The sequence below is a fragment of the Orycteropus afer genome, unplaced genomic scaffold (assembly GCF_000298275.1).
Source record: "Orycteropus afer afer isolate SDZICR_OR568_19922 unplaced genomic scaffold, OryAfe1.0 scaffold00238, whole genome shotgun sequence".
NCBI classification, from domain to species: Eukaryota; Metazoa; Chordata; class Mammalia; order Tubulidentata; family Orycteropodidae; genus Orycteropus; species Orycteropus afer.
In genome coordinates this window covers 4775397-4789644 of record NW_006921825.1, presented here as the reverse complement: position 1 = coordinate 4789644, position 14248 = coordinate 4775397, and the positions used below count along the sequence as shown (strand labels likewise).

At 39.4% G+C, this 14248-nt stretch overlaps 1 protein-coding gene across 1 annotated transcript in view; it reads right to left on the bottom strand.

Annotated features, from left to right (window-relative positions):
- Positions 1 to 298: 298 nt before the first annotated feature.
- The window catches only part of STK32A (serine/threonine kinase 32A), a 218728-nt gene continuing 204778 nt past the window's right edge, over positions 299 to 14248 (bottom strand). The window contains exons 10-11 of the mRNA XM_007949130.2: positions 943 to 1007; positions 299 to 392 (exon numbers count right to left, since the gene is read on the bottom strand). Of these exons, the coding sequence (XP_007947321.2) occupies positions 299 to 392; positions 943 to 1007 (159 nt within the window). The remainder of the gene's footprint in view (positions 393 to 942; positions 1008 to 14248) is intronic.

Below are 14248 nucleotides of genomic sequence, written 5' to 3'. Positions count from 1 at the left end.
AAAATATCAGTGTAGAGCTCATCTAATATAACTCTTTCATTATGGATGAATTAACTGAAGCAGAGAAAGTGATTAAGTAACTTAAGGTTCAAGGTTACATATTAGAAGTAAAACTAGATCCCAGAAGCCCAGGCTCAGGATTCTTCACTATATCTTGCTACTTCCTTTGAAAGATATCCATTCATATTTTCTAAGTCATGAGGTGTGGTGAGAACTACTGTCAGCTCTTTCTGACATGGATAGGCAGAAGTTCCAGGCTGGAGGAGCCAAGAAGTATCCCAAAAAGACTCCATGGATTTCACAGGTTGTTATTCTGTCCATCCTCCTCTTGTGGGTCTTTGGTTTGTTCCAAGACTAGATTTGCTTGCCTTTGGATAAAGTCCCTTTTTACTCTAAAAGGAAAAAAACAAACAAACAAACAGAGTTTAATGGTTTGAAAGGCAAAAAAAAAAAAAAAAAAAAAGAGTAAGTTTTGAAATGATAGCATTAAGTCTAACAATTCAAAAAGAGGTAGGAGCTAAGGAAAGTTTGTGTCATTGAGTTTAAGTGCCTGAGTCCCAATTCCTCTCCCCTTTTCAAGCAGAAACTTGATGCTAGACTCATTTACATATTATAATTTAAAAAGCCTTTAAAGAAAAACAAAGAGTTTCTGAGTTTTCTACACTTTCTATTCTGTGTGTGCATCATTTTTCTAATTTGTTTGTTGTTGTTATGTGCTGTCTAGTTGGACCCGACTCATAGCGACCCCTCCTTCGGTTTCTGAGGCAGTATCACTACGGAAGTAGATTGCCCCATTTTCCTTCTGAAGTTTTGTAATTAGAAAGAATAAAGTTTTTGTAATTAGACAGAATAAAAAAATGTTCTAAGATATTAAGGTTTGACAAGTAAAATCTGGGTGAAACACTGGTTTGCTGGGCTGCTGTTCTTCCAAGAGCTACTCACTTTTCTCTGTTGAAAATGATGAACTCCTTCTGGACATTTTCAAGGTGCTCTTGAAGAAGGCATGTCTTCCATAAGAAAATTGAAAAGGGGGAAGAAAAAATATATGCAATTAGCCGACCCACAAGGATCCTCCGGCAGCCACTGGGCTATCGCATTCCTGTTCACTGAATGGCCCAAACTTAAGACATATCAAGGTATCCTCAAGATGAACATGATCCTTGAAAGTCTGGGACAAGAGACAGGAGTGAGCCCTTAACCAGAATAACAGGGAAGGAAGTCGGGTAGAAATCACTCACAGGAGGATAAGGCTTGTCAACACTCAATTCTCCATGATGATCCCACAAGGAAAACCTAGTGTATATTTTTTGAGCTGGATGTCTGTCAACCACTTAGTCCATCAAGAAACCATGCCTTCCAAGTGGGGAAGAAAAAGGGTTTATTCAGTCTTTCATCTCCTGACCCTCATGTGAATGGTTTGGATGTTCTACTCCTATTTAATGAATAGCATTACATTGATGTAATGAATAGCCTGGAAACATCTCTTCACTGAATTCTGACTGAATGTTCCTTTCAACAACTTTAGTGGAACTGATTAAATATATTCCAGTTCCAGTGACCAGAACCTTCTTTTGTTATGACTTTCTTGCTGTTAATTGCTGTTGCACTGGCCCTTGACTCATGGCAACCTCATGCACAATGGAACCAAATGCTGCCTGGCTCTGTGCTATCCATATGATGGGTTATGGATAGGACCATTGTGATCAGTAGTTTCACTGGCTGACCTTCAGGAGTAGATTGTCAAGCCAGTCCTTTCTTCCTACTCTGCCTCAGTCTGGAAGCTCTGTTGATACCTGTTCAGCATTATAGCAACCCTCAAGTCTCCATTGACAGATATGTGGTAGCTGGACATGAGGTGCATTAGCTGGAATTTGAACCCAGGTCTCCCAGGTGGAGGGTGAGAATTCTACCACTGAACCACCAATGCTCTCTGGTGACATTCTTACAGACATGCAAAACATATGCTTTGAGACTGCACTGTCCTGCTTTCAACACTTATTGATGACTTCACTATCATAATGAGAAAATTCATCACCAAGAAGTGATAATCATCAGGTCCATGGATGGTGCAAAACCTAAAGCTCATGTTTTAAAGGTCTACAACAAAATATTTCCAAATAATGCAAAAATTCCTCCCCATATGGACCAGAGTGAAGAAACAAAGACTCAGAGGACTAACACACCACATGAACCACAGCCTCTACTACTCTGAGACCAGAAAAACTAGATGGTGCTCAGCTACCACAACTGACCCCTCAATAGGGATCACAGTAGAAGGTCCTGTACAGAGTGGCAGAAAAATGTTGAAGAAAATTAAAAATCGTAAAAAAGACCAGGCTTACTGGTCTAATAGAGATTGGTATAACCTCTGAGAACATGGCCCTTAGACATCTTTCAAACTGACTGAGCTCATCGCTGGGTGGTCACCTTCCAGCCAAATAGATCTATAACATGAACAGTAATACCCATGAGGAACATAATCTTCAGAACACTCAACCACACAGGACCAAAACAACGCTTGCCCAAAAACAAAGCTCAGGAGGCAAGAAAGAACACTACAGCAGGATGAATGGACATGGAGAATGCAGGGAGGAAATGAAAAGAGGGCAGTTACATTGAGGGGACTGCAACTAATATCATGAAACAAAAAAAAATATATAAATTTCTGAATTGAAAATTAACTTGCTCTGTAAACTTTCACCCAAGCCACATTAAAAAAAAAAAAAAAAAAGTGAAAAATGAATGAAGAAAGAAAAACTGAGGCACCTGGCATGACTAAATAATGGACATAAGTCTGAATCATAATAACTGAACCATCGTCCACCCCAGAATTAATGAGTGTGTTTATTCTTACTTCAAACCATGATTAAAAATGTTTTGTTCTCATAAAGAATACTTGTAGACAAAGTTATAGTTTATGGTTAAACAAATGATAAGAATGTTCCAGAAGTGAATGATGAGAATGTTCCCCTCAAAAAGTGTTTGTATAAGATTGTGACTCAGAAAACTTGCTGATGTAGTTAGCTCCCAGAGAGTACTTGTGACTCATGTGTAACTCCCAGCCTTCCTGTGTAAGAATCCTTCTCCCCTTCTGGATTTCAGAGCACTTGGTATTTTAAAAAAGTGTTACCCCACCTTTAGCTGCTGCAAATCAACAGTAAAACTCTACCAATTGTTCCTTATAAAACAAACAAACAAAAAATACTTTCAAATCACTTCTGAAGAAAAACTTTCCCTCTAAGGAAAATAGAATCATTCACTCATTTTTTTAAATCCTGGAATTAGAAAATACAAAGTCCTCAGGGGACTGCATCTTTTCCTCCTAATAAAGAAGAAATGGGGAGTTTACTTCCAGAGTGATTGCTTAGGTGATAGGACAGGAAACTACAAAACTTAGATGGCATTTCAGAACAGGTGTGAGGGGGACAAGACGAAAAAGAGCCTGGTACCCCTCACTCTTAGTTTCAAACTAAAGTATTTGTAACTGAGGATTCCCAGTAACAGTCATGGGGTACTTAAAATGAAGAAAAGCATATGTTAGAGCTTCACGGAGCAGCAGCCTAGACCCAAGGTTTTAGGAAAAAATATTTTTTTTAATATTAGGGGACAGTGAGTTTCTGCTAAAGGTGACAGAAAAAAAATGGAAATGAATAATGGTGATGGTTGTACAACATGATGAACATAATGTTACTGAATTATACATGTGAAGAAAGTAGAAACAACAAATGTTTTGTTACAGATAGATATACCATGACAGAAGAATTCTAAAAAAATAAGACTATAATCCAAAAAAATGCAAAAATCCACATGAGTATTTTTCTTCTATTTTGTAACTATTTTATTCAAACAAGGACTTTAAAAGTTTGTGGTATTAACATGTTGGTCATGCTATCCAGGTCTTCCCACCCCTGAGCTCTACCTTTGGCTGTCAAGGTCACATTCGACATTTTTTTTTTTCCCTCTGCATTAAGTGGAAATATTTAAGACATGCTGTTGTTGTTGTTAGGTCCTGTCGAGTCATCTCATAGTGACCCTATGCACAACAGAAAGAAACACTGCTCAGTCATGTGCCAGCCTCACAATCCTTGCTATACCTGAGCCTATCGTTGCAGCCACTGTGTCTATCCATCTTGTTGAGGGCTTTCCCCTTCATCATTGACCCTCCACTTTACCAAGCATGATATCCTTCTCCAGGGAATGGTTCTTCTTGACCTGACCAAAGTAGGTGAGATGAAGTCTGAACATTCTTGTTTCCAAGGAGCATTCTGGCTGCACTTCTTCCAGGACAGATTTGTTCATTCTTTTAGCAGACCGTGGTGCCCTTAGCATTCTTCTCCAACACCACAACTCAAAAGCATCAACTTTTCTTCTGTCAACCTTATTCATTGTCCAACTCCTACATGCATAAGAGGCTATTAAAAATACCACGGTTTGAGTTAGGCGTGCCTTACTCTTCAAGGAGATATCTTTGTTCTTCAGCACTTGAATCCTGATGCCACATTCTTCTTCATATAATACAGCTTCTTGGATTATTTGCTCATCACACAAGTTGAATAAGTATGGTGAAAGGATGCAACCTTAATGCACTCCCTTCTTGATTTTGAACTATGCAGTATCCCCTTGTTCTGTTTGAACAACAGCTTCCTGATCTAAATATAAGTTCCTCATGAGTACAATCAAATATTCAGGAATTCCCATTCTTTTCAATGTTATCCACAATTTGTTATGATTCACACAATCAAATGCTTTTATATAGTCAATAAAACATAAGTAAACCTTTTTCTGGTATTCTTTGCTTTCAGCTAAGATCCATCTGACATCAGCAATAATATCACTGGTTCCATATCCTCTTCTGGATCCAGCTTGCATTTCTGGAAGCTCTATGTCAATATACTGCTGCAACGGTTTTTGCATTATATTCAGTAAGATTTCACTTTCATGTGATATCAATGATATTGTTTGATAATTTCCACGTTCTGTGGGATCATTTCTCTTTGAAATGGGTACAAATATGGATCACTTCCAATCAGGTGGCCAGGTGGCTGTCTTCCAAATCTCTTGGCATAGATGAGTGAGTGCCTTCAGTGGGGCATCTGTTTGTTGAAACTTCTCAATGGGTATTCCATCAATTACTGGAGCCTTGTTCTTCACCAATTCCTTCAGTGCAGCTTTGACTTCTTCCTTCAGTACCATTGGTTCTTGATCATATGCCACCTCTTGAAATGGATGAGTACTGATCAATTTTTTTTTTTTTTTGGTACAGTGATTCTGTATATTCCTTCCATCTTCTTTTTATGCTTCCTGCATCATTCAATATTTTGCCCATATTACTTTTCAATATTGCTACTCAAGGCTTAAATTTTTTCCTCAGTTCTTTCAGCTTGAGAAATGTTGAGTTTGTTCTTCCCTTTTGGTTCTCTAACTTCAGGTCTTTGCACATTTCATTACAGTAATTGGTTTTGTCTGCTCAAGCTGCTCTTTGAAATCTTCTGTTCAGCTCCTTTGTCTTGTCATTTCGTCCATTTGCTTTAGCTACCTTCCACTCAAGGGCAAGCTTCAGAGTCTCTTCTGATATCCATTTTGGTCTTTTCTTCCTATCTTGTCTCTTTAATAACCTCTTGCTTTCTTCATGGATGATGCTCTTGATGCCATCCCACAATTCCTCTGGTTTTCAGTCACTGGTGTTCAGTGCATCAAATCTACTCTTTAAATGGTCTCTAAGTTCAGGAGGGATATTACTAAGGTCATATTTTGTCTCTCAAGGACTTGTTTTAATTGTCTTCAGCTTCAACTTGAACATGCATATGAACAGTTGATGGTCTGTTCCACAATCAGCTCCTGGCCTTGTTTTGGCTGAACATATTGAACTTCTCCATCGCTTTTTGCCACAGATGTAGTCAATCTGATCTCTATGTATTCCATCTGGTAAAGTCCACGTGTATAGTTGTTGCTTGTTGAAAAGATATTTGCAATGAACAAATCATTGATCTTGCAAAATTCTATCATGCAATCTCCAGCATTATTTCGTTCACCAAGGCCTAATTTTCCAACTACTGGTAACTCTTCTTTGTTTCCAACTTTTGCATTCCAGTCACCAATGATAATAAACACATCTTGATTGCATGTTTGGTCAATTTCAGACTGCAGAAGTTGGTAGAAATCTTCAATTTCCTCATATTTGGCTTTGATTGTTGGTGTGTAAATTTGAATAATAGTAGTATTAACTGGTCTTCCTTGTAGGTGTAGGAATATTATCCTATCACTGATAGCATTATACTTCAGGACATATCTTGAAGCACTCTTCACGATGATGAATGCTACACCATTCCTCTTCAATTTGCCATTCCTGGCGTAGTAGATCATATGATTATCTGTTTCAAAATGGCCAGAACCTGTCCATTTCAGCTTACTAATGCTTATGGTCTCAATCTTTATGCATTCTATTTCATTTTCAACAACTTCCAATTTTCCTAGATTCATACTCTGTACGTTGCATGTTCCTATTATTAATGGATGTTTGCATCTGTTTCTACTCATTTTGAGTCATTTCACATCAGCCAATGGAGGTCCCAAAAACTTTATCCTTTTCATTGAGGTTATCTCTACTCTGAGGAATCAGCTCTACTCCAGTCAAATTTTGAGTGCCTTTCACCCTTATGGGCTCATATTCTGGCACAATACCAGATAATGTTGCTGGCTTTCATCAAGTTTTCCAGTAATATATCAGACAGTGTTTTACTGCCATTCATAAGGTTTTCACTGGCCAAGTCTTTGAGAAGTGGATGGCCTCTTCCTTCTTCTGAGTCTGTCAGCCTGGAAGCCCCACTGAAACCTGTCCACCATGGGTAAACTTGCTGGCATTTTGCAACATGGTGGCATAGCCATCAGCTTCACAGCAACATGTAAGCCACCACTGGACGACAAACTGACAAAGAAGTTCATCTCCCTTAGTTGTTCCCAACCCCTCTGCACCTACCTACCTCAGGCAATGGCCTTAAAATAGACCACCCCACCCCACAAGTGAAAAGCAGCCCCAGGGTCCTGAACTGACTATCTTGGGCCCCAACCTTAGTAAAGAGCAACCCCCAAGTGAAAAGCAGCCCGCATCCTTGGGCCCACCTACCTCAGGGATCAGGCTTAAAATAGAGCCACCCCCAAGTGAAAAGCAGCCTCCAAGCCCCAGGTCTGAATACTCCAGGTCCCTGCCTTAATAAAGAGTCGCCTCCAAGCAAAAAGCAGCCCCCAGCCCTGGACCCACCTACTTTGGACCCTGGCCTTAATATAGAGCCACACTCAAGTGAAAAGCAGCTTCCAAGCCCAGAGCCAGCCTATCTCAGGCCCCAGCCTTAATATAGAGCCACACCCAATCAAAAAGCAGCCTCCAAGCCCTGGGCCTGCCTACTTCAGGCCCTGGCCTTAATATAAAGCCACATCGGAAGGAAGGTTGGGCAATCCTACTTCCGTAGTGATACTGCCTCGGAAACCCAAGGAGGGGTCGCTATGAGTCGGGTTTGACTCGACGGCACATAACAACAACAACAACAAGTGAAAAGCAGCTTCCAAGTCCCAGGTTAGACTACCCCAGGCCCCTGCCTTAATAAAGAGCTGCCTCTCCTAGGTGAAAAGAAGCCTCCAAGCCTAAGGTAGCTCCAAGATGTGCTGCTACTTGGATAAGTCAACAGCAATAGTAGAAAGAAAAAAGAGAGAGAGAGAGCAAGAGAGAGAGAGATTATGGGGGGGAATCAGATGGAGAGACAAAAGGGTGTTATTAACTGAGAAGGGAAATCGTGGATAAAAATCTCAGCTTTCACTTCACAGAGCAGTCAGGGATTCTGCTGTTCTGACTGGAGTTCACAGAAAAATCTGAAGGTTCTGAGCAGCTGGAAATCCCAGAAGGCAGAAAAAGAGAACTTAGGTAATTTATCTCAACAGGCAGGCAGTCTGGCTGGCATGCAAGCTTTTAAACTTTATATTTCTTTACTATTATTTTTATTTTATTATGGTTTGAGTTAAAATTTACAGAGCAAAATAGTTTTCCAAGCAACAATTTAAACACGTTTTATAATCTTAGTTTCGATCCCCTCAGAGTTCCTGGTTTCTATTTGGCCTTCTTTCCTGCCCCTTCCTGCCTTCTGAACTTTGTTTTTGGGCAAATGCTGCCCTTTTTCCTCATATGAGTTCTGATCCTGAGGAATATGTTCCCCACGAGTGCTACTGTTCACCTCATAGCCCTGTCTACTGTTTGGCTGCAAGGTGATCCCGGGGGTTAGGTCCAGTTCCAGGTTAGAAGGGTGTCTAAAGGCAACAGTTTTGGGGGATCCACCAGTCTTGATCAGACCAGTAAGCCTGGTCTTTTTATGATTTTGTATTTGTTCTACATTTTTTCTCCCACTATTTCCAGGACATTCTGTGGTCCCTATCAGAGTGATTGGTAGTGGTAGCCAGGCACCATCTAGCCTTCTGGACACAAGGTAGTAGAGACTGTGGTTTGCATGGTACATTAGTCCTTTGTACTAATTGTTTCCTGGAATCTTTGATTTTCTTCACTCTTCTTTCTTTGAAACAGGAAGAGAACAATAGTAGCGTCTTAGATGGCTGCTCCTAAGCCTTTAAGACCCCAATTGCTACTCACCACAGTAGGGCATAGAACATTGTTTTTATGAACTATATTGTGCTAATTGATTTAACTGTACCTTGAGACTTAGATCCTATGGTCTCAAGCCCAGTGACTCATTCCCACAAGGGGTTTGATTATGGCTAAGAAGTTTTCATAATTTTGTCACTGCTTGCTCTACTATATAGGAGCTCTGGTAGCATAGTGCCTAAGGCACTTGACTGCTAACCAGAAGGCTGGCGGTTCAAAACCACAAGCCACTCCTCAGAAGGAAGATGGGCAATCTACTTCCGTAGTGAGACTGCCTTGGAAACCCAAGGAGGGGTCACTATGAGTCAGGTCCGACTCGACAGCATATAACAACAACAACAACAACAGCTCTACTATATACATGGATATGTTTATAGCACATATGAATACTTTTATAGAAATACGTCCTCTACCAAACCTATATATACGGTTGTGGGTTTAGTCCCATTTACCTACCCATACCTGATCAGCTTGCATGTTTGCCTATGTATCCACTTGTAGATCATTGTTTATTACTACTGAATATTGCAGAATTATGTATGCAATAGTATTTACCTTTGTTGTCCATAACTCTGTGCACCTCTCAGTGTCTTCTTTTGCGTTAGTGATATTGTGCTGATCTCCTTATTGTATATTGTCTTCCCCTTCACTCATATCAATATGTGTCTATTATCTAGTTGGTGATATTATACTTTAAAGATGAGCAGAGAGGGACAAAGTGGAGAATATTCTGGCAGCATAGACAACAGAAGTATCTACCATGGGCATGAACAATGTCAAAGGAAGAAGTTAGGAATCATGAAAGGGAGTAAAACATAACAGCTAACATTTTTCCAAGCACTTTCTGTGTATGAATTTAAACTTCACTTGATTTTGCGGATGAGCAAAATTAGACACAGAGGGGAAAAAGCAAAACTTGAACATGCTTACCCTGTTTAGCTGCAAATCTCCATCTTAGTTGCACACTTAGAATCACTTAGAGAACATTTGAAGTCCTGATGCCCAGGTCATGTGCCTAGATTCAGATTTAATTAGTCTGGAGTAGAACCCAGACACCTGCATTTGAAAACAATTCTCCAGATGGTTCTAATGTGATGCTAAAATTGAGAAATAATGATCTGTAGCAGCAACCCAGAGGAGGAGAAATCCAAAGGATTGTATGGTAATGAGATTTAAGCCACACTAAAATCCACAACTTGACACTATCTGCTGAAGCCAGTCATCGAGTTGATTCCTACTCATGGTGACAACAGGCATGTCAGAGTAGCACTGTACTCCCTAGGACATTGAAGAGCTGACTTTCCAGAAGTAAATCACCAAGCCTTTCTTCCAGGGTAACATGAGGTGGACTCAAACCTCCAACCTTTTGGTTAGCAGATGAGCAAGTTAATCATTTACTAACCCCAACAAAGATTCCACAAATTAACATAGCTAACATTTATTGTGCTAAATGCTAAATGTTTTATTTACATTATCATGTTCCATCCTCAGGAAAATCTTTATTTTTATTCCCTGATCCTCAGGACATTCTTAGGATGTAAGTCAGGTTAGTCCTATTTTACATACAAAGGAACACATTCAGAGGGGAGAGGGTTACACGATTTAAAGCATAAATCATTAAATTTTAAACAGTCACATAGCTATGGTTGGGCCATCTACTTCCATAGTGATACTGCCTCAGAAACCCAAGGAGGGGTCACTATAAGTTGGATCCTACTTGATGGCAGTGAGGTTTTTTTTTTTTTTTTTGTTCTACAAAGAAAGGAGTCCTGGTGGCACAGTGGTGAAAACACTTGGCTGTGAAGTGAAAGATCAGCGATTCAAACCCACCAGCTGCTCTTTGGGAGAAAGATGTGGTAGTCTGCTTATACAAAGATTTACAGCCTTGGGAACCCTTTGGGGCAGATGTAAATATCTATACATTCTCTGTTAATTCAGAAAGGCATCTGTGGCTCTCCTCCCCTCTCTTCTTGTCCCACATGTAAGACTCAAAGAAAGAAAGGACAAAAATTTTGCTAGACTTCTTTAAACAAAGAATTTGGGGGAATTTGGGAGTCTTATCTCATTAAAATTAGTATTAAAGTACTCTGTCCTATCCGGTCACTATGAGTTGGAATCAACTCAATGGTGGTAGTTTTTTGTTTTGTTTTGTTTTCAATACCACACCAAAGGAGCCTTGGTGGCACAATGTTTAAGCACTTAGCTACTGACCAAAAGTTTAGTGGTTCGATCCTACCCAGTAGCTCCACAAGAGAAAGACCTGGTGATCTGTTTCCATAAAGATCACAGCCAAGAAAACCCTATGGGGCAGTTCTACTTTGTCACATGGGGTTTGCTATCAGTCAAAATTGACTTGATGACACACAACAACACACACTACACTGCCTCCATCCTGTCACGGCAGGGGGAGTTCACAAGAGTTGACAACTCTCAGTGGTAGACAGGGATGCCTACCCTTTTATTCAATCTTTTAAACAATCTTTTGTCAAGGATTGGATATATATTTGGCACTGTGCTGGATGAATTAACATGGACTATTTGTTCAACATGTAGAAACTGTCATCTCAGGTCATTATGTGCCCCACAATCTGTTTGTTAATAAGCCACTTCTTCCTTTTTCTTAATATAGCAGACAGTGTTTCACTGCTATTCATATGGTCTTCTTTGGCCAATTCTTTGAGAAGTGGATGGCCTCTTCCTTCTTCTGAATCTGTCTTAGTCTGGAAGGTCTGCTGAAATGTGTCCCTCATGGGTGACCCTGCTGGTATTTGAAATACTGGTGGCATAGCCTCCAGCCTCAAGGCAACATGCAAGCCACCACAGTATGACAAACTGATAGACAACTATTATAAGTGTGTAGATTTTAAGGCTGTCTTCCACTCACTATTCACTAATGTACTTCAGGCCCTTAGCCTTGAAACAGTAAGACTCTTCTAACTGCAGCTCTATAAGAGGACAGGATGAGAAAGATAAAATGTGTCCATTTTCCTAACAGTTACATATAGAATATAATGGTTGGTATCATTTAAAAACAACAACAACAACAACAACAAAAAGGATCTTGCAAATATTTCTACCAAACTGTCTCCTAGGGTTCCTGGGCTTCAGAGATTGTTGCTAACTCCTGTGAAAATAAATCCTATCCTCTAGCAAGTCTGGGAGCTCTGGTAACATAGTGGCTAAGGCACTTGACTGCTAACCAGACTGCTGGCGGTTCAAACCCACTAGCCACTCCTCGGAAGGAAGGTTGGGCAATCCTACTTCCATAGTGATACTGCCTCGGAAACCCAAGGAGGGGTCGCTATGAGTCGGGTTTGACTTGACGGGACATAACAACAACAACAACTAGCAAGTCTAGGATGCTGAGTGGATCAGTTACTTAATGATGTGTTGGCTTAGTAATAGCATTTACATTTACAACCCGTTCTTCAGAGATGTAAATATCTATAAATTCTCTATTAATTCAGATAGGCATCTGTGGCTCTGCTCCCCTCTTTTTTTGTCCCACATTTAAGACTGAAAGAAAGAAAAGAGAAAAACTTTGCTAGACTTCTTTAAACAAAGAATTTGGGGTAATTTGGGAGTCTTGTCTCATTAAAATTTGTATTAACATGCAACTATCATATATGTGGCCTTTTGGGGTATATAAAATGTATATATTCCAATAGTCTTCTTTCAAGAAACGAAAATCCAATTCATATGGAATTGTAAGGGGTCTTCAGTAGCTAAGCAATCTTGATAAAGAAGAATAAAGTAGGAGGACCCACACATCTCCTGATCTCAAAACATACTATAAAGCTACAATAATCAAAACTGTATAGTAGTATGACACAACTGTTGTGTAAAACAGTATGAAGATTGCTCAAAAAAAGTAGAACTACAGCTACCATATGAGCCAGAAATTCCACTCCTAGATATCTATTTTAGGGACTTAAAAGAAATGACACAAACACACATATGTACACTGATGTTCATTGCAACATTATTTGCAGTAGCAAAAAGGTGGAAATAAGCCAAGTGCCCATCAATAGTTGAATGGATAAACAGAATGTGGTTCTTACATACAATGGAATACTATTCAGCCTTATAGATATATGAAGTCCTGATACATACAATAACATGGATGAACCTTGAAGACATTAGGATGTGCAAAATAAGTCAATCATAAAAGACAAATATTGATGGTCCCAGTTATATACAATGGTAAGAATAGATACTTATATAGAGACTACTTGTTACTAGTGGTTACCAGGGTTGAAAGGAGGGAAGGGAGGAGGGAAATAATTATTTAGAAAGTACAGAATTTTTGCCTATGATGATGCGAAAACTGCCATCAACTATGGGTAACTGTTACAAAACATGGTAATATAACTATTATCACTAAGCTGTACACCGGGGGGTGGGGGCATGAAATAGCAAATAAAGTGTTTTTTTTTTATAATTTTACCACTAAGATAGCAGACACAAAACAAAACAAACAAAAAAGCTTCACTTACTGATACTACTTAGGTATAACTAAACACTTAATGGTATTAATTTTCTTGATTCAAATATTTAGGGTCCTGGTTCCATGTGTCTATGCAGTCAATTGGCCTAAAGTTGTTTTTAGAGTTTCTGTTCTTCTTAGTTTGTTCAGTAGTTCCTGGGGGTCTTAAAATTTTGTCAGTGGCCCCAAGATACAACAATTGGTCTCAATTCACCCAGAACTGCAGAGGAAAGAAAAAGATGTGGGAATCAAAGAAGGAAACAGACACAGGTTTAATTCTCTCTATGAGCTACTACTTCCTCTGCTATAAGATTGGAAGAAATGGATGGTTCCCAGCTACCATTACTGAACATTTTGATCAAAGCTCCAATAAGTAGATCCTGATCAAAAGGAAGAAATTCTAGGAACAGAACTTCAAATTCATATGAAAGTCAGATGTACTGAATCCATTAAAATTGGTGATGCAGGAGCCCCTGAGTCTATTGCCCAGAAACAACCTCTAAAGCTTTAACCAAAACTATGGAATGAAGGCATCATTGAAAAAACAATTGATAAAGAATGTTTTTCTTGAGTATCACATGCTTATCGAGATCTACATAAGCTCAAACTAACAACAGTTAATCCAAAGCACAAATGAAAATGTTAAGGGGCATAGAGTCTAAATTAATTGTGATGTAACAATATGGGAAAAGATACTGAGAAAGGTGACATTGTGAAGTATGTAACCAATGCCATTGAACGGCACATGTAGAAATTGTGAATGGATGTATGTTTGGTTTAATATATTGCCATCAAAAACCAAAAACTGTATGGTTTTTGTGTAAGGGTAGATACATAGAAAAATGGAATAGAAATGAGATTCCATAAATAAATCTATACATTTGTGGTCAAGGCTGTCAAGTGCAATCAATGGGGAAGAATGGTCTCTCCAGTAAAGAGTGCTGGGACAACATTACTGAAACAGCTCACATTCAAAAGAATAAAGTGGGACCCTACCATATACTATGCTGTTGTTGTTATGTGCTATCGAGTCAGACCCGACTCATAGTGACCCCTCCTTGGGTTTCCAAGGTGGTATCACTACGGAAGTAGATTGCCCAACCTTCCTTCTGAGGAGT